Genomic DNA, 21,427 nt, shown 5'->3' with positions numbered 1-21,427 from the left:
GCTTTTCCTCTGGTTGCCCCAGCTGCATTTTAAGCACTTGATCCTCGTTTTTTTAAAGCAAGATGCTGCACTTGGAAGCTGCAGATCCTCTGCTGTGTTGTCCTATTCTGATCTATGATTCAACTTCCAAAGTTCTGCACTGCCAAAGGACTCTGATAGAAGGTCAAGCTTGTTGATTATGAAAAAGTAATTGAAATTTGTTTTATTGGGGCAGGGGAAGGAAGGGAAGATGATTTGTATGTATCTGATAATAGAAAACATTATGGTCATTTATTTCAGTTTCTGTAATTGAATTTCAAAGCTTTCAAGTTGAGGCGTGTGCACTGTGGATACATTCAGCCCAGAATACTTTCTGTCATTCCCTCATCCACTCTTGATCGATTTTAGTGATTGTATGGATTTGTCTTTCCAGCAGTTGATTCCCAGCCTGTAGTTAAAGAGCAGCAGCTCAAGGAGCTGCATTATTGGCAGCCAGCTAAGGGGGGTCAGGCTGCTGATTGCTGCTGCCGGAGCCTGCAGGGCTGCTGCCACACGGGAGGGTGTTCCCAGCCCCTGGAGCGGGCTGGCAGGGAAACAGGGATCCAGAGGGACCTACAGGGCTTTATTTTGCATTTCCCAGCCCTGAGGAGAGGCACGGAAAGCAGCACAGCAGGGCAGGGAGAGCTCACCAGGGGCCTGGTCATGCAAAAATTTACCTGAGTGTGCTCGAAAACTCTGTGCGTGTCCCAGACAGAGGCAGGACGGGGAGAGGATGGCAGGACGCTGATGAGGGAACTCGTTGGGAAAGATGGAAGTCTGACAAGAAAGTCTCACAGATACTCGTATGCTTGGCAGAAAGATTTCTGAAATGCAGAACCTGAGAATGAAATAGAGATGGGAGCAAGTTTTGATATAGAAGAAAAGAATTGCTGAGCCAGTCCTACTGGATAACTAAGAAGGCAAAGGGTGTGTTAGTTAGAAGGGGTTTCTGTGGCTTAGAGCAAAGGATAAGCCCACCTCAAACAAGATGTTTTTACCAAGCAGAAAGATAGCACAGGCACACAAGACTGCTGGTGTTGCAAGTAGAAAAAAGGTCTCAGACTTTTCCACTGAAAAACAACTTCTAGCTTAAACTGTAACAAACTAACTTCTAGTGATTGGAGAATAGCAACATGAATATGGTGATTATAGTAGTTATGATAGGCTGTAGGTAAAAGTAAAGGTATAGATTGGTTCTTCTGTATTAAGATGCTCAGCAAAGAAAAGTATATAATGCATTGTAACCAAAATTAAAGGGTCTTCAGGCTTGTCTGCAGCTGGGGCTGACAGCTGTAGGCACAGGTTCTGTCACCCACGACCCTGGACTGCTGTAACGTCTTGGGTACAATAAACTGCATTTTGAAGAGCCGCCTGGGGTCCCACATCTCTCATTCTGGCTCTTACAGGAACTCCTTGCTTTTCTGAAGATCCAGGTGATGCCAGAGCTGACAGGGTTCACCTGCCTGCAGGGAAATGCAGGCACCTCTCCCAAATGTCCTTTGCTTTGGCAGCTCTGTTGTTGCCCTGCTCTTCTCCAAGCAGCTCGAAATGTTGAAGTTGGCAATGTCTAACTGGTTTTCCCTCCCTTAAAACAAACCAATTATCCAGGCCTGACAAGAATAGAAACAGAAGGTGGTAATTTCTTGCACTCTTTAATTGCCTCCCAAAGAGGATAAGGCAGTTACTTAAAAAGACTTAGTCTTCATCTGCACGGTTGAAATAAGGCCTTTTGAGGATAACTTAAAAGGACAGATGAAGAGCCTTGGTTTGTTAAGGGGATCCAGGCCTAAATGAGCTGCTGCCTTCGACAAACCTTGCCTATCATTAGGAATTCTCTCTGTCCTAGGCAACAGTGCAAATTGCATGGGAATTAATGCAGGGCCTCCAAAAAAGGGACAAGATTTGGGTAGCTGGGGTTTCAGAGGCTATTAGGAGTTCTTGAAGTAGAAAACAATTCAGTGGGTAGGGAGCAGGTGTGAGGTGTGGATTATCCCACAGGATCCCTGCAATTTTCTGTGGGATCTCTGAGAATTTTGGGTGTGCAGGAACTCAGTCCTCAGATCTGTCCATGTGAAATTGTGCCCTTATTCTGGGGACTGATTTCTTTGTATTATCTCTGTGGTCAGGAATATCACTGTGCCTCTCTCCAGTCCCTTGTGCTTGGGCAGGTTCATCCTGCACTGCACTGGCATGACAGGGGTCAGGGCATGTCCCACTTTGGGGTCTTTGGAGATATAACCTCCCTGATCTGCCCTGTGGGAAGCAAACAAGTGGCTGTGGCCAAAATCTGCCTCATGAATTCTCAGAGCGTTGCTCTCCCCATGAAAAGCAGCACAGGGACAGCTGAGATCAGAAAGCGATCCCTCAGATCACGGCGATCCCGGTGATCAGAGCACAGGCTGCGACTGCTGCATTTTTATGCTTAGAAAAAAATCTTGATGTGAATTTCCCACCTGCCCACCCCGCCCTGGGCCAGCCTGAATCCCCTGGAGCTGCTTGCACGGGAGCTCAGTGCCTGCTGCTGTTGGTTGGGGGTCTATGTACAAATCACGAACGGGACGGGACTGCTGAGGAAGGCGTCTCGAGCTGGTTCATTTTCTCGCATCGCTCTCATGCCATGGTTATGGCAATGGGAAGATGCCAGCAGCTCATGTCCCCGGCAGCAGACAAAGAACTTTAATGTAAATCCTAACATTAAGATTTTTGACCAATCACACGAAGCAAAAGCATATTGACACCCGTTCTATCCCGCCACTGCAAGCACACGTACCTTTGGTTAAAACAACGCTCGCTTATTTCGAATGCAATACCTGCTTGTGAGCCTTAAAACACAATGCACAGGGCTCCATTCTTAGGCTTAGAACTTCCTAATATCTCGCTAGATACACTTTTCTGTGGCTTAGGGAGTTATTCCAGACAAGCGTTAATACACAGCCCATTGTTCTATTTGTCCTTACTTTCTACTTGTTTTATAACTTTCCTGCTGACAAATCCTATGGCTGCTGCTTACTCTAACTGCAGTTCTGCTGGTTCTGAGGCCTGCCTTTTGCAGCTTTCCCAAAACCCTCTGATTTTAAAGATTCCCACACCTGCAAACGGGATAAAACACAGGGAGCTGTGCTTGTTATCTGCCAGAGCTGTGGGCTGCTGCGGTGGGGCAGGGAAATGTCTGCCCTGAATGAAGTCCCCACGTGGAAATTTCAGCTGTGCCGGTGGGATGTCTTCAAAATACATAGCAGCAAAATGCTCTTTATTGTGCCGCTGTCATTTCTGTGCCCCACCTGTGGCCCTCATTCCTGGCTGAAAGGATGAAGATCCTGTTTTTTTTTGTGAATAAATCTGATCCTCTGCCTTCTTCTGGGCCTTTGACTTAATTAAATTTGTTAATCCTGGTTTCTCTGTGTGTTTTCTCCTTTCTTTGTCCCATCTCCCTTCTCTCCTTTGTCTTTCTCTTTGACTCTGTGAAAAATGGGAAGCTCTGGACGCTTCCATGCCCCGTTTGATCCATTGGACAGGTGCTTTTTAACTGGAAAAAATAATCTCAACCAAAATGAAAATAAAAGTTGGAGCCAGCTCTAATGAGAGCATGCAGAGAACATTCCCTAGGGGCTCTTCTTGAGGATGTTTGCTAATTCCTCCTTTGATAAAGTGTAACATAAGCTGGAAAAATGGTGTTGGAAATACTTCTGCTGCTGCCAGAACACACAGGAGCAAAGGAGAGGAGGGAAGGGGCCTAAAGAAAACCAGGGGAAACTTGTTGTGCTGAATAATTGCATTCCTGCAAGGAGCTTTTCCAGCATAGAAATGGCTAAAAAAAAAGGAATTGGAGCATCCTCCAGCAGCTGGCAGTCAGAGGGACTGGAATTCTCCAGGAATGGGATTGCTCCTGCTCAGGAGTGTGGTGGCCCCGCAGCCTGGCTCCTGGAGCTCAGTCAGCCTGGGAATTTGTGTCCCTCATTAAAAAGAATCCCATGCAATTGCTCATACATTACTTTTGGCTGCCGTGGGTTTGTGGTTTTAGGTTGCTTTTCCTCTGGACAACTGAAGGACAATCCAGCTCCAAGGGTTTAGGGAAACCTTTCTTAACCTGAAGGATGAAAACAAGAAAAGTTCCTGCTAAGGAAGAAAGGAGCCACCACTGCCTGGGCCTGGGAGGGGTCTGGGCGTTTCTGTGGGTGACAGGAGCCTTTTAAGGATCTCAGTGGGGCAGTAAATACTTGCCACAATTGGGATGTGGGTAGGACAAAAGCCTCTAAGATTTTTCTTCTTTCTTCCTTCCTCTGTGAACCAGCTCCTTACTTCATCTCTGTCTCCCTGCTGAATTGAGGAGATCTGTTCCATTGGAAACTGGTATTTTGAAACAATTCCTGTCCCAAATGATAGGGAATAATCAGAGTTTCCTGTGAAGTAGCATGAGGGGAAAAAGGAGCAGAACTGAACCGGTTTCACATAAAAAAAACACTTTCATAGTCATTCATGGAACTGATGGAAAAATCCAACCATTGGAGCGAGCAGGTTTTGTTTGGTTCTTGGTTTAGCCTTGTATGGCATATTCCAGAGTAACTGGAATTTTTTTTGCCGATGGAAATACCACAAAAACCATTAAACAGTGGTTCAGTACAAGGGCTGAGATGCCAGCTTCTGTCATAGGGAGCAGAGGGAATATCCTGCAAATATCCAAGGAGCAGGACAGGAGGGGGAGCTCCCCGTGCAGCGAGGAGCAGATCCCTCGGTGCTTTGAGATTAGGAGGGAAAATCAGCTTCCAGCCTGTCCCTGTGATTGCTTAAAGCCACCCGTGCCCCGGCTTTGAACCAGACCCCAAAGGGTGAAAGGCTCCCCTCCCCCTGCCAATCCCCAGAGGATGCAGCTGCTCCCAATGCGGATTTGTAACTAATCCTGCCCCGAGGGCAGCAGCCTTTGCTTTCCTTCCTCTGATCATCGATGGCAATTTAAAGATTTCCCTTTCTTTCCACTCCTCCCGTGCCCATTGCACCCTTTTCTTCCTTCTTCCATCTAAATCCAACTAAATCTTCTGAAAGGAGATTAGGAACTGGTAGATTTTAAACAGCCTAAACCAAGGTGGATGCTTACATTCCAAGGGGTTTTCCCCCCAGTTCCTTGATAGACGAAGAAGTCCTGGGCTTAATCTACCTTTTCAAAGGAAGACTCAAAGCACATCTGACCAAAAATGCAAATACCCTTGAGCAGGGTGCTTTCTTGTTGATTCTAACCCTGACCAACCTCTGCTGTTGGATCACCACTCCCTGCTCCGCTCTTCCTGGCATTCCCTGCTTGACCTTCCTTTTCTTGTTGCAAAATCCTTATTGACTTCAGGGGGGTTTGTATCCGAGCAGCAGCAATTGAGATTTTCCCCCCTTTGGCCTGAGTTCTGCCGCACCTCAGTTCCCAGCCCCTCTGTACTCCAGGAGTCAACAGCTCCAGGATGTCCCCGTGGAATTCCTGCTGGGCTGTTGGATGTTTGCAGCAGGGACCTGCCCTTTGCTCAGTGCCTTTGTGGACTCGAGGATGTGAAAAATGCATATTATATGGCTCTACGCAGATATTTACTATATGTATTATGCTGAAAGTTATGCTGTATTAACATTTTAATAATATAGTAAATGTAGTTTTGTAATCAAAATTAAGCATTAGTAGTTAAAATAGAAACCATGTGTGTGAGATATTCTTTTTTTTTAGAAAAGGAGAAGATAATCAAGGAATTCTTCACACAGAGATAACAATTACAGAAACCCCTAAATTTTCCAGAGAAGAGGAATTTATGGTTTTCCTTATCAAGAGAAACAAACTTCTTCAAGCCTGACTTAGACTTGAAGGTGCCTGGGGATTAACAGAAACTTTTTGACAAGTACCATATGAATTTCTTGTTTTAAATAAAATATATGCATAATCATGAAGTGTTTTGTATATGCAACAGGCTATTGCTTTTAAGGTGATTCCTTTGTTCACAAGGCATGCTTGTGGTGGTTTAAGTGCCCGAGAGCATCCGGACGTCCGTAATTCTTTGCTTTTTATTGTCTTGTAATTGTCCTAACTCTAAATTTTTATTACTCTAATTGCATTACTATTTTTATAACCATTTTATTATTATTAAACTTTAAAAATTTTGAAAACCAAGTGATTGGCGTTTTTCACAAGGAGACCATGAAGAGCAAGGGCAGAACGTGGCTGTGGTGCTGCTCAGCTCTGTCGTGTCCCTCTGTTTGCTGACACTTTCTGAGGTGTTTAAAAAACAGAGACAGGACGATCACCAGCTGACTGTTAATTAATGCAAATGCACATGTTGCCTTCAGTTCATCCTCCAAGATCCCTCCAGTTCCTTGGGGAACTCTCCTCTTGTATGTTTTCCAAATTTTATGACCTCGTAAGAGCCAGTGTTCTTTAAAACAGGATTTAGATCACAATATTACCCTTGTGTTTAATTTTCTAAATGTTATTGTAAAAGAACCAGCAAAAATTACAGTGGTATTAGGCAACTCTCAGGATACCTTTCGGAGTGTTCAGACAAAGGGGATGTCACAAAGTGTGCAAAGACTCTCTGTCATTGTCCTATTGATTTCAGCTTCCCTGCCATGCTCAGCGCAGCTGAGGAGTGGGGGGTGACACTTCCAGAAGGGGCTGCTGATCTCAGAGCTTTATTTTGGGTTTGGCAGCCCAGTCTGGAATAATTTACAGGAGGGAGGTTTGAACTTGGAGCTGTCCTCACCTTTCTGTCCGCGGTGTTTATTTGTGGGTGGCTGGAACCAGGTAAGGTCAAATCTTGGTCTCTGCCCAAGATCCCTGTTGATAACTTAGACATTAATCAAGCTCTCTCCTTCCTTTCCTGAGCATTCCTGACCTGGGACCAGCGTGAGGAAGCAAGTGGGAATGTCTTCAACAGCCCCACATTCCCACTCTGCCAAGGTGATTTATTCCTCTCCTGCCCCATCCCTCTGCTGAAAATTCACTCTTGGAGACAGCAGAAACTTTCTCCTCTCTGATTTAAAAAGCCAACACAATCCTTTCTGATTACTGAAGTTCCCTCCCACATTGCTTGGGAGATTTTCCTCCAAAGTTTTGTCTGAGCAGGGCAGGAACATCTTCCCTTGTTCTCCCCTGTCTCAGATCAATATAACGACCTTCACCAGAGCTGTAATTGCATTGGGCAGGGATGCATCAAACCTCAGAATATTTGATTTGTCCTCAACCTGAGGTGAGGACTCTCAGTGTATTTCTTTCTCCCCGGCCCTCTGCAAGTGTAATTCCGTTTAAATCTGTGGGGATCGCTCTGAGATTGCTCTCATAAAGGAGGTGGGTTAATATCCCTCCTGTCCTTGGCTTTACTGCAGACAGTGGCAACCAGGGGCCTAATTAGTGTGATTGGGTTGGTGCTAATGGAGGTTGCTCCAAGAGAAACTGGACTGACACCATGAAACTCATTAAACTCGGCTCTTCCAACAGCATGGCTTTATGTGGAAGAGAAAAGAAATCCAGCAAGAGGGAAGTCAAAGTAGAATCCTCATTAGAGTAATTAGTGCAAGTCATTATTTCCTAGAAGCCTGAAATGGGCACATTTATTCTGAGGAGATGCCAAGGGTATGGCTGGCTGGAGCTGCCTTGGGAGGGGAGGCAGGAGAGGGGGTTTGCCCACATTCCCTGGGAGGTGACGGCGATCCTGTTAGCTCAGCACAGCTAATCCCTTTCACGGTGCTCATTCCCTGCCATCATCTTCCTTTGGCTGCTGATTTCCCTCATGGAATTCTTCTGCCGTTCCAATCGAGAAAGGGAAAAATCCTGCCTGGACTGTGGCAGTGTTCCTGGAAGGAAAAGGAGCTGCTGCAGGACTGAGAGAGCGTCTCCAATAAAACCTTCTGCTGCTGGTGGCACCTCCTGAGAGTGTCTGTGTTCCCATTCCTGGAACCCGTCATGTTCTTTCCTGCTGAAGCCGGAATGCCTTGCCTCAGTCAACATTAACAAAGAGCTTTGCCAGCAAACTTCCTGTGCTTGGAATGATTGAAGGAGAGAAGGAGATCATGGAATAGAGTAGGGAAGTGATTTACCAAAGTCCTGGAATGCATTCCTGGGCCCCCAATTGCAATTTCGGTGTTGGGGGCACGTGGGGTCACCCTTAGGGTCACTTCTGACCTTTCAAATTGTGAGCACACCCTTCAGAACCTCCTGCTCTGGTCTGTGGCCAGAATTCCTCACGGATGAGCCTTTTATGGGCCCAATTTTGAGCTGCCCAGAGCAGCTGTGGCTGCCCCTGGATCCCTGGAAGTGCCCAACACCAGGCTGGATGGGGTTTGGAGCACCCTGGGATTGTGGATGATGTCCCTGCCCATGGCAGGGGCTGGAATTACATGAACTTTAAGGTCCCTTGCCACCCAAACCATTCCCTGATATCTGATTTCCTTGATATTGCCAGAAATGAGTTGGGAGTTGAGTCACTGGGGAGGGAGGGCTTGGTTTGGGGTTTTGGGTGTGGTTCATCTTGGGGTTTTTTAATAATAAAAGATATTTATTGCATCACTCTATATTGCCCTGCTTTATCAATACAACAAAAAGGGCAATGGTTTCATCGTGGAAAGATGATTAATTTTATTTTTGGATTTATTTTCCCTCCCTTTGGACCCTCCCCATCCCCAGCAGTGCCATGCAAGCAACTGATGCCAAAGTAAGAGAAACAAATAACTCAGTGGTGCCACAGGGATTATGCCTGGTTTAAAGCTCATTTGTCAGGCAGTGTTTGCCTCTTAAAACCTTCTTTTGTTATGGAGAGCAGAGATCCAGCAAATGCAACATGACTGCAGCTGGAAAGATGGAAGGGCTGTGTTCTGACCTGCAGACAAAATGTGTCAAATGAGACCTTTCAGCACGGAGAGGCTCTGCGCTTTTAATGAAATCTGTCAGGTACAGATGAATGGTTAACCTGCCTTTCATTCTCCCAGCTTATTAAAATCATTAAAAGCCAGCAATAATTATGATCTTTTCTGACTGCTGTATTTATGTCGACCCTGGGGGTCTCGTGCCTGCAGAAGGATTCTGCTCAGATGGGAATCATTGCAGAAGGTCACTGCTGCTCCTTCCCAACATCAGGATGGGAAACTGGAGGTTTTTCCTCTTTGCTGTCCTTTTCAAGTGCAGGATCTGACCTCTGGAACACAAGCAGGGGGTTTTTGCTAAATAACTATTTTCATTTATCAATTAGGAATTGAAATATAAATCAGCTTTGTGGTAGATGAGGAATGCCATGATTGACTGTCATAATTAAAAGGCAAATATCATGGATATATGTCAGGAGAAGTTTTATAGATTTCTGGTTATGTTTTACCCCCCTTGCGTTGTTATCAGGGGTGCCCTGGGTTTGGGACATTTGGGAGGGTCGGCTCATTACCACGGCAACAGCTGAGCTCCAATCCAGGTGTCAGGAAGTGACCTCCACCACTGGGCAGCGAAGGAGGAGTCGATGGACAGAACTTTGGGAGGAGCCAAAGGGTTAAAAGGCAAAACCTCCATCGTGTGGGTGAGCACATGGTGGGAAAAATCCTCTGCTCCTGGCAGAGGATTCAATCTTCTGCAGTATTTTTTTGTTAAAAACGGGACCACACTCCCGGTACTAAAAGTGATTTCAGCATTTATTACAATAAAAAGAAAGGCCTAAAGCAAGGGGGCTCGTCCGGGCTGAGCAGGAGCGTTCCCGTCGAGGATGCTGCAGCGCCGGCGCTGGGTCTGCTGAGCAGCGACGTCCCCGACGGTCCAGGTGGAGCGGCACAGGTTCAGTGGGTCAGATGCCCCTTTTTATCCTTTTTATCCTTTTTATCCAAGGCCTTGTTGGAACATGGGGTGTCTGTGCAGGACAGAGGTGGATCAGAGATCCCTGGGGTCGCTCACAGCTCAGGATATTCCATGATTTTATGATTCCGTGAGGTTATTAAAGCAATTCCCATTGTACCGCTGCTCCCTTTCCTTTTCCTCCTGGATGTCAGGGGAGGCTTCACCCAGCACAGGGTCAGGCCCAGCCTGGTGGCTCCTGTCACTCCAGGGAGCACCTAAATCCCTGTCAGCATTTCCTGCTGGAAGGAATTCCCTTTTCTGTTCCCAAAGGTAAACAAAACTAAACTCATACCAACATTTTTCATGAGTGCAAAGGAAGCTGCTGTCTGTACAGGACACCAAGCTGACTGCCAGCATCCATGGGAAGTTCTTCCTGCACAACAGCTCTGAAATCCTGCAGTTCCCCTGCAAGGAAGACTCCTGTCCTTCTCTTTCCTTAAGAGCAGAATTTGGCTCTGCAAGGAGAGGGGCCTTGTGGCAATGGGAGAGCTACAGGAGGGCTGGCAGCAAGTCCTGGCTTTCCTACAGGATTTGTAGCCTTGGGCCACTTTTTGTCCCTTTGGATTGGTTTCTGTTTGGATCCTTCATTTGCATGAAGGTTTAAGGTGCTCGATTGGCCCATTCCAGTTCTGGCCAGGCTGGCTCGTTTCGCTGGGGGTGGTGTGTTTTACTCAGGTGTAATGCGGTACATTGAGTACCGTATTTCTGACAACCCCCCTTTAAACCCCTTTACACTCTAATAACCAACCTAACAGAGCACGCTTAACACTTATCAGCTATTTCACAACAGTCTCTAACCCATTTTTAACATTTTTTATAAGGTTTTAACAAACCTTTCAAATTTTCTGAAAGTGAGTATCATTTCTTGTTGTATTTCAATAAATAGTTTATTTAGTTGCTGTTTCGCACTGGGTTTTGTATTTGGGACTGAATAGTATGTTTATATGGTTTTCCCCTCCCCACTAAGCCCCACTGGTAGTGGTTCCTCACTTGTATCCCACTGGCTGTGGTCCTTTTCCTTTGCCCCATTCCCCAGGTTTAAAATCTCCCACCATCAGGCATTCCCTCTTTTTCCCCAGGGTTTAAATCTCCCACCATCAGGCATTCCCTCACTTTACCCTGGGTTTAAATATCTCACCATCAGGCATTCCCTCACTTTTCCCTGGGTTTAAATCTCCCACCATCAGGCATTCCCTCACTTTTCCCCAGGGTTTAAATCTCCCACCATCAGGCATTCCCTCTCTTTCCCCCAGGGATGTTGCCTTGATCCCCAGGCAGCTCCTATCAAGGAATAAAGTGGGACTCTGGTCCTGAGAGGAAAGAGTGCCTCTGGCCTTTTACTTCTGTCCTTGTGAGATTGAGAGGGGCCGGGGGTCCAGGGCTAGCCGGATCGGACCCCAAAGGCCCCGGGGTCAATCTTGCAGTTTCTCACAGCTTGTATTCCAAACGGAGCAGCTCCTGATCCTCTGCCATGTGGGACAGCCCCTGGATGTGCACAGGACCAAGGGAAGATGATGGGCTCCAGCATCACCTGAGGGAAGACCTAATCTTTCAAACCCGTGCACCCTCACAATGACATTATGTTATTTATTCTCTGTTTTTTGGCCTGTGGGAATCTCCTCATGTCTTTTCTCCACATTTTTTTTTAACAAGTGGCATCCCTGAGAATTCCTGATGTTCCTCTCCCTTTTCACACAGGCTGGGTGTGTTCACACAGGTATTTCTGGAAGTCCTGGTGTAAGTGCTGTGGTTGTGGCTGTGAATTTTGAGGGCTTTGCTGAGTTTCATTGATTTTTACTGACAGTGCTGGACTTTGATGATCTATTCCAGAGGCCTCAAGTTTAAGGTCTGACCCAGGTTTGTACTGAAGGACATTTCTCCAGTGGCAAAAGGATTTTTTTACACTTAGCACTTGAAACATTTTTCTGCTCATGTAGCTCATAGAACTGAGCTAATTTCTCAAAGCTGAAAATACAGACTGTCATGGAAATCCATAGAAAGAAATCCATAGAAAGATTCCTGTTTGTTTTATATCAAATAAAAAAATCGCTTTTATTCCTGAGTTGCTGTTTGAGCTCGTCCTTGCCAGCCAGGGAGTCTGGAGACAAAGAATTTAATATCAGGTCTGGGGGTCTGACAGATTTTGGAGGGGAAAGGGGGAGCTGATTCCTGTGAAAGTCCCTGTCTGGTTCCATATCAGGCATTGACAAAGCAATCAGTGGAATTCTTCTTCAGCACAGATTATGCTGTAAAAGCAAAAAAAAAAAAAAAAAAAAAACCAAAAAAACCACCCAGCATTGATTCGGGTTTGTAATAAGATGACAAGTCTAATGATCAGCAGCTTCAGAGATTACAGAAATGTACTTTTCATTTCTCTGACATGATGTCAATAACTTTCCTAGCTGTTCTGAATATCCTGAGAAGTTTTATCTTTAAATCTGTGTTTGAGAAAGATAAGCAAGAGAAAAGGTTGATTTGCCATTGAAACGGTGTCACTTCTAAATTCTTTTGTGTTTGATAAAATATATTTTACTAAGTGTTATAAAGTACAAATGGGGTCAGGGAAACACCTTTTGCTCCACTTCAGGTTACCGAAGCCCAGTGTTTGGGTGATTTTCAGAACACAACATTCATGAGGTTTTGGGCTGTGGGGTGAGTTTTGCTCATATTGTGCCTGGCCAGAATTTTTGCCATCTCTTTGAAAAAAAAATTCAATGGTTTTAATGGTCTTTTCCAACCTAAACAAACCATGGTGATGCTGATGTGACCTGGTCACAGCCAAATCCATCCCATGTGGGTAAACCAGGCTGAGGAAAGGCAGTGGAATGCTTTCTATTCCTTTGAGTCCATCAGTTATTGATAAGGCTTTTAGCCACGATCATCTGTAAGTGGTGTTTTACACCCCAGCACGTGCCAAAGGATCCGTAGTAACCCGGCTGGAATTTTTAAATAGATTAAGCACATAAATGCTGGCAACGCTCACAGAATTGGATAATCTTTAGCCCTTTTTGGGGGCTAAAATAGGGATTTGCACGATCTGTTGCCATCTCCATTGTGCTGCTCACTGGCAGACTGGCCCATTTGTTCCTTTGGGTCTGCTGCTTGTTGGACACTCTCAATTCCCCTGGCAGTGGATTTCCTCTGGGTACGCATTTCTGGAAGTGAGCTCTGGACTGGCTCCCCCAGCAGAATTCCTGCTGCAAACCCTGGGGCTGGTCTGTCAGCTCTCCTCTCTGCCTGTGGGGCACACAAACCCTTCTTGTCCCTCGCTTTCCCCTCTCCACGTCCTGCGCCGAAGTCCCGTGAATTTGGGGAATTCCGTTGAAATTGAGGCGTTTGTTTTGTGTTCATGTCACACGTTGTTTCTGCCACAGTTGCTCTCCTTCCCCCCTCAGCGAGCAGCACACGGAATAAAAGGAGCTTGTGTGAGATTTGGCTCAGCAGCCTCAGCTCTGCCTCTGTGCCAAAGCCCTTAAAGCTGCAGCAGCCTGGCCTTGTCAGGGCTTTTCTTCTTCTCTTTTAACTGTTCCTGGTCCTCGGGCAGGGGAGGAGATGAGGGGCTCCAGGCAGAGTCGCCCAGTGCTCCCAGTAACACACCAGCACCGCGCCGAGCAGGCAGGGAGAGCGTGGTGGGATTTCTCCAAGTGAGAATGAAAGAGGGCAAATCCAGGTGGGACATTGGGAAGGAATCCTTCCCTGGGACGGTGGGGAGGGGCTGGGATGGAATTCCCAGAGCAGCTGTGGCTGCCCCTGGGTCCCTGGAAGTGTCCCAGGAGCAGCCGGGGACAGTGGGAGGTGTCCCTGCCCTGGCAGGGGTGGCACTGGATGGGTTTTGAGGTCCCTTCCCACCCAAACAACTCCAGGATTCCATGAAAAGCAAACTCTGGGCTGATTAAAACGACCTGGGGGGATTTTTTTCCTGTGCTTGTACCTTGTACCAATCCCTGTCCCTGTGGCTCTTTCTCACAGACACTGGGAGCATCCACGACAGGGAGGCTCTGCTTGGCTCGAGGCCTTGTTGGAACATGATAATAATGGTCAGCTGCTCATAAATTATCTATGCTGGTGTTTAGGGCCTAAATTTAACTGAAACTCAGTGCCCGATCTGAGATTCCAGCTTCCCAGTCAGCCAGGGCCTCCAGAGGGTGCCGGGCACTGCCCCAGGGAATGGGCACGGCCCCGAGGCTGCCCGAGCTCCAGGAGTGTTTGGGCACCAAGGATGCTCAGGGTGGGATTTTGGGGTGTCTGTGCAGGACAGAGGTGGATCAGAGATCCCTGGGGTTGCTCACAGCTCAGGATATTCCATGATTTTATGATTCCGTGAGGTTATTAAAGCAATTCCCATTGTACCGCTGCTCCCTTTCCTTTTCCTCCTGGATGTCAGGGGAGGCTTCACCCAGCACAGGATCAGGCCCAGCCTGGTGGCTCCTGTCACTCCAGGGAGCACCTAAATCCCTGTCAGCATTTCCTGCTGGAAGGAATTCCCTTTTCTGTTCCCAAAGGTAAACAAAACTAAACTCATACCAACATTTTTCATGAGAGCAAAGGAAGCTGCTGTCTGTACAGGACACCAAGCTGACTGCCAGCATCCATGGGAAGTTCTTCCTGCACAACAGCTCTGAAATCCTGCAGTTCCCCTGCAAGGATTCCTGAAAGGAATCTTTCTCTTTCCTTAAGAGCAGAATTTGGCTCTGCAAGGAGAGGGGCCTTGTGGCAATGGGAGAGCTACAGGAGGGCTGGCAGCAAGTCCTGGCTTTCCTACAGGATTTGTAGCCTTGGGCCACTCATTTGGCGCTTGTGCCTTTTAAAAGTGTATATTTTAATATATAAACACAAACAGCCTTCCCAGGGCCTGCTCCTGATTCTGCCTTTCCAGAACACAGATTTCCTCGAGCCCTTCTGGAACCCTCCTCACCCAGCAAGTGAAGCAGAACATGGCAGAAGGAAGAGATAAAAACTTGTGAACTCTGTGTTGGAACCAAACCTGGCATGTTTCATGGAATCATGGAATGGTTTGGGTGGGAAGAGACCTTAAGATTATCCAGTTCCAACCTCTGCCATGGGCAGGGACACCTCCCACTGTCCCAGGGTGCTCCAAGCCCCGTCCAGCCTGGCCTTGGGCACTCCAGGGATCCAGGGCAGCCACAGCTGCTCTGGGAATTCCATCCCAGCCCCTGCCACCCTCACAGTGCATTTACAGCACTTTGCCTTGTCTGGAGCTCAGTGGAAGCAGTGACTTTGGTGTTATCACCTGGGGTTGAAGATTAAATATTTTCATTAAGTCTGGAGTCCTTTCCACTCCTAAAAGCATTTCTGTAGCACTGTTTACTAAGCACAATCATTTGGCTGTTGATGTCTATATAAAAATAAAGAAATTATCTCCCTTTTCCAATGCTGTGAACACTCATTGCCTTTTCCTTCCTGCAATGACAACAGGAGAATTGCCTGTAATTAAAATAATGCAAAGTGATGAGGATTCTTGGGAAAAAAATATTCATGGTGGGGGAGGAGAAATGGTAGGGAATCAAAATTATTTCTTTGCATGAGCTGTAATGAAATACTTGAGACCAGGCCTGTAGACAGCAGCCCCCTTCCCTTCCCTTCCCTTCCCTTCCCTTCCCTTCCCTTCCCTTCCCTTCCCTTCCCTTCCCTTCCCTTCCCTTCCCTTCCCTTCCCTTCCCTTCCCTTCCCTTCCCTTCCCTTCCCTTCCCTTCCCTTCCCTTCCCTTCCCTTCCCTTCCCTTCCCTTCCCTTCCCTTCCCTTCCCTTCCCTTCCCTTCCCTTCCCTTCCCTTCCCTTCCCTTCCCTTCCCTTCCCTTCCCTTCCCTTCCCTTCCCTTCCCTTCCCTTCCCTTCCCTTCCCTTCCCTTCCCTTCCCTTCCCTTCCCTTCCCTTCCCTTCCCCATTTTGAGATACAGACACAGAATGTGAAATCCCTGGGAAAATGCACGCCTGGTTTGGGTTTTTTTTTTTTCCTTAAAAAGTCCATAGCATTGAGCTCCCTTTAATTAATTTTACAAGTTGATAAATTGACAGCATTACAACATCAGAAAGCCCATCCAGCAGAACTTTTATGGAATAATTTGTAAATCTGCTGCTCATAAAATATTAAAGAAAAGCTGTGGCTAAAAGTTGAGTTTGATGCATATTGACAAGGACTGGTCTTAAAATGGGAAAACGCGGAAAGGGAGCCTGGGTTTGGGGACCCTGGGGGCAGAAAGAGGGAGCTGGAGGGGCGCTCTGGGTGGGCAGTGTTGTAGATGTCGGCGAACCCAATGGGAAGAATGATGGAGTCTAACTCCATTTCAGAAGGCTGAATGATTTCTTTATTATAATTATGTTATAATACATTAATATGCTATATAAAAGAGGATACTAAATACTACATGCTACTTTCTCTGACTATCATATCTCACTCACTCACAACTCGTGACCCTGTTCTCCAGAGCCCAGACATAGGTGGATCCGACTGGCTGTCAGGAACAAACAATCCACCACGATCCCACCAAGCGCTCACTCTGGGTAAACAATTCTCCAAACACATTCCACAAGAGAAAAGCAAGGAGCAGAAACAGAAATTGTTTTCCCTTACATTTCTCTCCGTGCACCTCAATAAAAAATCCTGACAGAGAGAGAGAAATGTGCTTGCCACAGGGCAGAAGGGAAGTAGAAATATTCATGGATTTCATGGAATCATGGACTGGTTTGGGTGGGGAGGGACCTCAAGCCCACCCAGTGCCACCCCTGCCATGGCAGGGATCCCTCCCACTGTCCCAGGGGGCTCCAGCCTGGCCTTGGACACTGCCAGGGATCCAGGGCAGCCCCAGCTGCTCTGGGAATTCCATCCCAGCCCCTCACACCCTCCCAGGCAGGAATTCCTTCCCAAAAGTCCATCCATCCCTGCCCTCTGGCCGTGGGAAGCCATTCCCCCTCTACTTTGCTTTTGAGTTGTGCCTCCTTGGGATTCTTCTTACTCCCAACAAGTTTTGTAATAAATGATATTTTTACTGATTTTTTTTTTCCTTACAGAGCATGCAAATGTCCTGAAATACTTAATTTATATATTTTTTTTAATTGTTATTTTTAAATAGCACTGCACATAAACTTTTCATTTGGTTCATTTGGGGAAAAATATGGCTGACCTAAATAGCAAAACTACCTTTGATCTTGCAAAGATTGAACTGTTAGCAGAAATTAATGACTGGAAAATGAACACGTGTGGCATTCCTCCAGAGAATAACACACAGCTCTGAATCAAAGAATCCCAGTGCAGAAGGAGCCAACTCCCCACAAAGCTCGCGCTTTTAAACAAAATGATTGGAATTTTAAAAAGGACGGGAATGACCAGCCTGTGCCGGAGCTCTACAAATGGAAATTCTCCATGGTGTGCCGTGTGCTCCTCACTTTGGGTCGTGGGTGAACTTGAAGCGTGTCAGCCCTTGCTGGCTCCATCTGGGCAGCTCCAGAGAGGTGGAGAATCTGAAAAAAGAGGCATTAGATCCATCTTGGGAGGCTGAGCCTGAGGCAGGAGAGGTGGGGGATCAGCACTGCCCCTCCAAACCTTCCCCACTGGCAGTGCCTGGGCCCGGAGCCGCTGTTTGGGTGAGGAAAATGGAACAATGGAAGCTTCCACGGGAAGGCTGGAATGCACGGCCTCGTTTTCCAGGACTGACAAGCCCGTGGTGTAGATGGAATTTGGTGTTTGCTCAGCACATTTGGAATTCTGACTTGTTACAGTCCTAAATGCTGAGTTGGAAACACAAATTTCTGCTCTTTGCATGAGAATTTATGTGTTTTTTTCCAGAATCCTGGCATCTTTTCCCCTCTAGGATGAGGAGAAATGGCCTCAAGTTATGCCAAGGCAAGTTCAGGTTGGATTTTAGGGAAAAGTTCTTCACTGGAAGGGGCTGCCCAGGGCAGAGGTGGAGTCCCAGATCCTGGAGATGTCAAAAAATGAGTGGATGTGGCCCTTGGTGATGATGGTTTAGTTTAGGTGGGATCTGGCCAAAGGTTGGACTTGAGGCTCTTGGAGGTCTTTTCCAACCCTATTGATTGCACGATTTTATAGACTCAGTTCTCCATCCCTAGAAAAGGGCAATACTGGGGAGGGGAGTTCTCTCTTCTTTCTCTTTATTTGCATTTACATTCCAGGTTCTTCAAGGTCTGTCACTTATTGCCCTGTGCACAGCCCAGAGCACCCTGGCCTTGGATTTCAGAGAGGTCCCCCAGGAGGTTCTTTATGTAATTAGCCATGGTCAATCTGACTGAAGCCATAAAATGTGTGTAAGCCCATGAGGGGCTTAATTAATTAAAATTCACTGAATGTGTCACAGAGCTTGCTCGCTGAGGAGCATGCTGGAAACACCAAATATTATTTATTACTTCTCTTGTGAAAATGGGGATAATAACTTGAGTTTGTGATTCCAATTTACAGGATTTGTCTATGAAAACTCAAATGCCCTGTGAGACAACTTGACCTCAATTTCCACTTATTGACAGCATGTCTGGCTGCCTCACCCTCCTCAGGCTTTGGGGCGTGAAATGGGAGATTAAATTAAAGAACCAAAATTAATGTTTCCTTCTGCACCCTCTTCCTGGCTGATGGCAAAATTGGAAGGATATTTTTTATCAGAATGTGGATGATCCAGAGGAAATTCCTCTTCCAGCTCTATGCTCCTTCCTTTTAGTGGTTTTAGTGGCACAGGAAGTTCAGCTTTTTTTTTTTTTTTTCCCTCCTAAATTTCTAACTGGAGATTCCCAGCTGGAACTCCAGGACCTGAAGCAGCCAGGATGCTGCTGCAGCAACACCAGGCTGGCGCTGCTGGGCTTTGCTTCCTCACATCCTGCACGGGAAGGCAATTCCAGCATCACCCGGACTCCTGGAATGCACTTGGGATAGCCTGGCACTGGTACTGAGGCTACAGAGCTGGTGTGGGGGCCGGAGCCATTCCAGACTCCTTGGACACGGAATTTGGCCCATGGGTTCTTCTTCTGGTGTGGGTGAGGAGAGATGGAGCCTGACCTCTATGGGGGGACACTTGTGGGGCTCAGGGACACCTTCCTGAGCCGGGGGCCAGCAGGGCCAGGATTTCTGATGCCACGGAGGTCGAGGCAAAGCTCTCGGTGCCTCTGCGGCCGCTCTGGAATCCGTCCCTGCTTTGGCCCTGCCGCGTCTCCTCATTCAAGCCCCGTGTCAGCCCTGTGCAGCCAGACAGCACAGGCCGGGTGTCAGGTCATTAAATGGTGATTAAATCCATAGCAGAGGAGTGGGGCTTTGTAGGGGGAGAGCTGGGCAGGTCTCCACTGGTGTGGCTGTGCAGGAGGTGAAAACAGGTCTCTGAAACTCGTGATTTCTGTTCTTCATGGCTGCGGTTTCCTGGAAATGCATTTGGGCGCACTGCTGCTGGCCACATCCTCCTGGAGCTGGTGGGTTTTAGGGAGCAGCTGCAGCCAGGGTGCAAAAATACTGTAGTTAAACCTGCCCTAATGGAAATGTGCCTGTCTGCAGGTTTGAGCAGCCTGCAGAGGTGTCATTATCTCCAGCACAGGCCAAAAATACCTTAACAATATGCTTCCTCTCTCAAAAAAAAAAAGCAGCATTTCTTACGGAACATTTAATTCTTGTGCTTCTGCCATTGTCATGTGACAGTGCCTGCAGCTGCCTTGTCCCACGCTGTCCTGTCTGCTGGGAATGTGCTGAGAGCAGGGTGGGCACTGCAAACAGAGAGCTCCTTTGTGCTGCAGGTACCTGCAGACATCATTTACCTGCTTGGCACTGCACAGGAACAGCTCTGCACAGCTCTGGGGCTGGGAGAGACACCAGGAATTGCTCTGCATCTGTTCTTGCTGCTAATCCTATTACCAGCAACAGGATTAGTTCATAAACAAAGAGCTCTGCTTGTCTGCTCCCTGTGCCCTGCTCTGAAAATCAAACGGGGTCTTGCTTTACGTGCAGCACCTCTCACACTCAGCACCTCATCCAGCTCTTCCAGCTGCTGGAATTCCCTGCACTGATACACAGATTTGTATGATTTCTGGGGGGGAAAAATGGATAAGAATGTAGCAGCCATCCTTACCTTGGTTTTGAGGCTTATGTGTTATTAAATATATTTCAAAATATAATTATTCCAATAGACTTGTAGGATGGGAAGAGGCAATAACTTGGGTATTGTTAAGGAGGGGACTGTCCCACGTGCCTTGCTCTGAAGGCAAGGGTGGTGGAAGGAACCAGATTTCCTCATCACGTTACTCACCTGGAAAGGGTTTTAGTGATGCTCAGCTCCTGCTGGAGAACTGGGAGGTGCCTGAGGTTCTCCCACTGCTCTGTAATCCCTGGGCATAGCTGTTAAATCCCATGTGCACCCAGTAATCAGGTGGGAACACCAAACTTCTTCAGCTTTTGTTCATGCTCTTGCTGCAGGACCGTGTTCAGAGGTGACGGAGAAGGGAGCAGGGAGAACAAATGTGAGCTCTCCCCGAAGGAGCTGAAGGGCAGCAGAGCCTCGTTCTTTGCTTTTGTCATTATTTCTGCAAAGCCCTGCTGGCAGCTCCTCCCTGTAGAACCTCAGCATATGCCAGCAAAACTTTCTGTGCTGGCACCGCTCCTCGAGCTGCTCAGATGATGTGAGCTAAGTTGACAAAAGCAGGATTTTGTCAGTGCTGCTACATCTCCTAGATTCAATATTTCAGGACCAGACTGTGCCATTCTTCCCTCTCTCACCTCCTTCCTTGCTGCTCTTCCTCTCTTTCCCTTGTGTCTCTCCTCGCCACTCAACAGAGGAAACAAAACCAAGCCCAAATCTGCCTCCGTGCACCAGGGCTGGCAGCGTCACCCAAATCACAGCTGCACGGAAATATTGTGTGGATTTTTGCAGCTTGCCTGCCCCACACCTGCTCCAGGATTTCCCAGCTGGAGATCCTTGCTTTCCAGGGCAGAGTGACCTGAGCCAGGGACAGCAGAGGATGCCACTGGGTGTGCGAGCTGTGGCCAGCCCGGGCTGGGGACGGGGACGTGAGGAGCAGATGGGTTTGTGGCAGGGGCTGGGTGGCAGATGGTGCCTCCAGACAGCTCCTGTGGCGGCCTGGCCTCAGTGGCTCTGGCTTTCCCCTTTCAGCTGCGCTGATGAGGCTTGGAGCGTGTGTTTGGGCATTGCAGAGATGTGCTGATAAGAGGCTGCCTCAGCATCAGCAGCAGGACAAACTCTGATGTTTGGTCTGAGGGTTTAAAAGTTCAGCCTTGCTCCTGGCAAAGCAGAAACCCTTCCAGACCACATGATCAAACCTGCGAATTCTTGAATCACCCTTTTCCTGACATCTTCAGTGCATGAAATTTATTTAATCTGATATTAATTGTCACATTAATTCATCTGACATGTTTAGTCTGGGTTCAAAATAAACCCAGAGCCTTCTGGCCGTGCCTGTACAATTGGAAACAAATTTCTATTTTTTTCTAAATGGTCATTAGTTCCATCATTTTTTTTGAAAAGGCTTTTGGGACAGGCTTAACCAAAACCCAAAGCTTTCTTAGCCTTAAGCCTCTGAGCAGGCTTAGAGGGCCCAGCTTGCAGCTGATTTAGAGC

At 47.3% G+C, this 21,427-nt stretch overlaps 1 protein-coding gene across 1 annotated transcript in view; it reads left to right on the top strand.

Annotated features, from left to right (window-relative positions):
• The window catches only part of LOC128800835 (putative protein CRIPAK), a 39,697-nt gene extending 18,726 nt beyond the window's left edge, over positions 1-20,971 (top strand). Inside the window, 1 exon segment of the mRNA XM_053966279.1 lies at positions 20,963-20,971. Within this exon segment, the coding sequence (XP_053822254.1) occupies positions 20,963-20,971 (9 nt within the window).
• Positions 20,972-21,427: the final 456 nt, after the last annotated feature.

Source organism: Vidua chalybeata, chromosome 28 (genome assembly GCF_026979565.1).
Source record: "Vidua chalybeata isolate OUT-0048 chromosome 28, bVidCha1 merged haplotype, whole genome shotgun sequence".
NCBI lineage: Eukaryota > Metazoa > Chordata > Aves > Passeriformes > Viduidae > Vidua > Vidua chalybeata.
The sequence above is the reverse complement of the archived record's forward strand: the minus strand, read 5'-3'. Positions and strand labels throughout refer to the sequence as shown.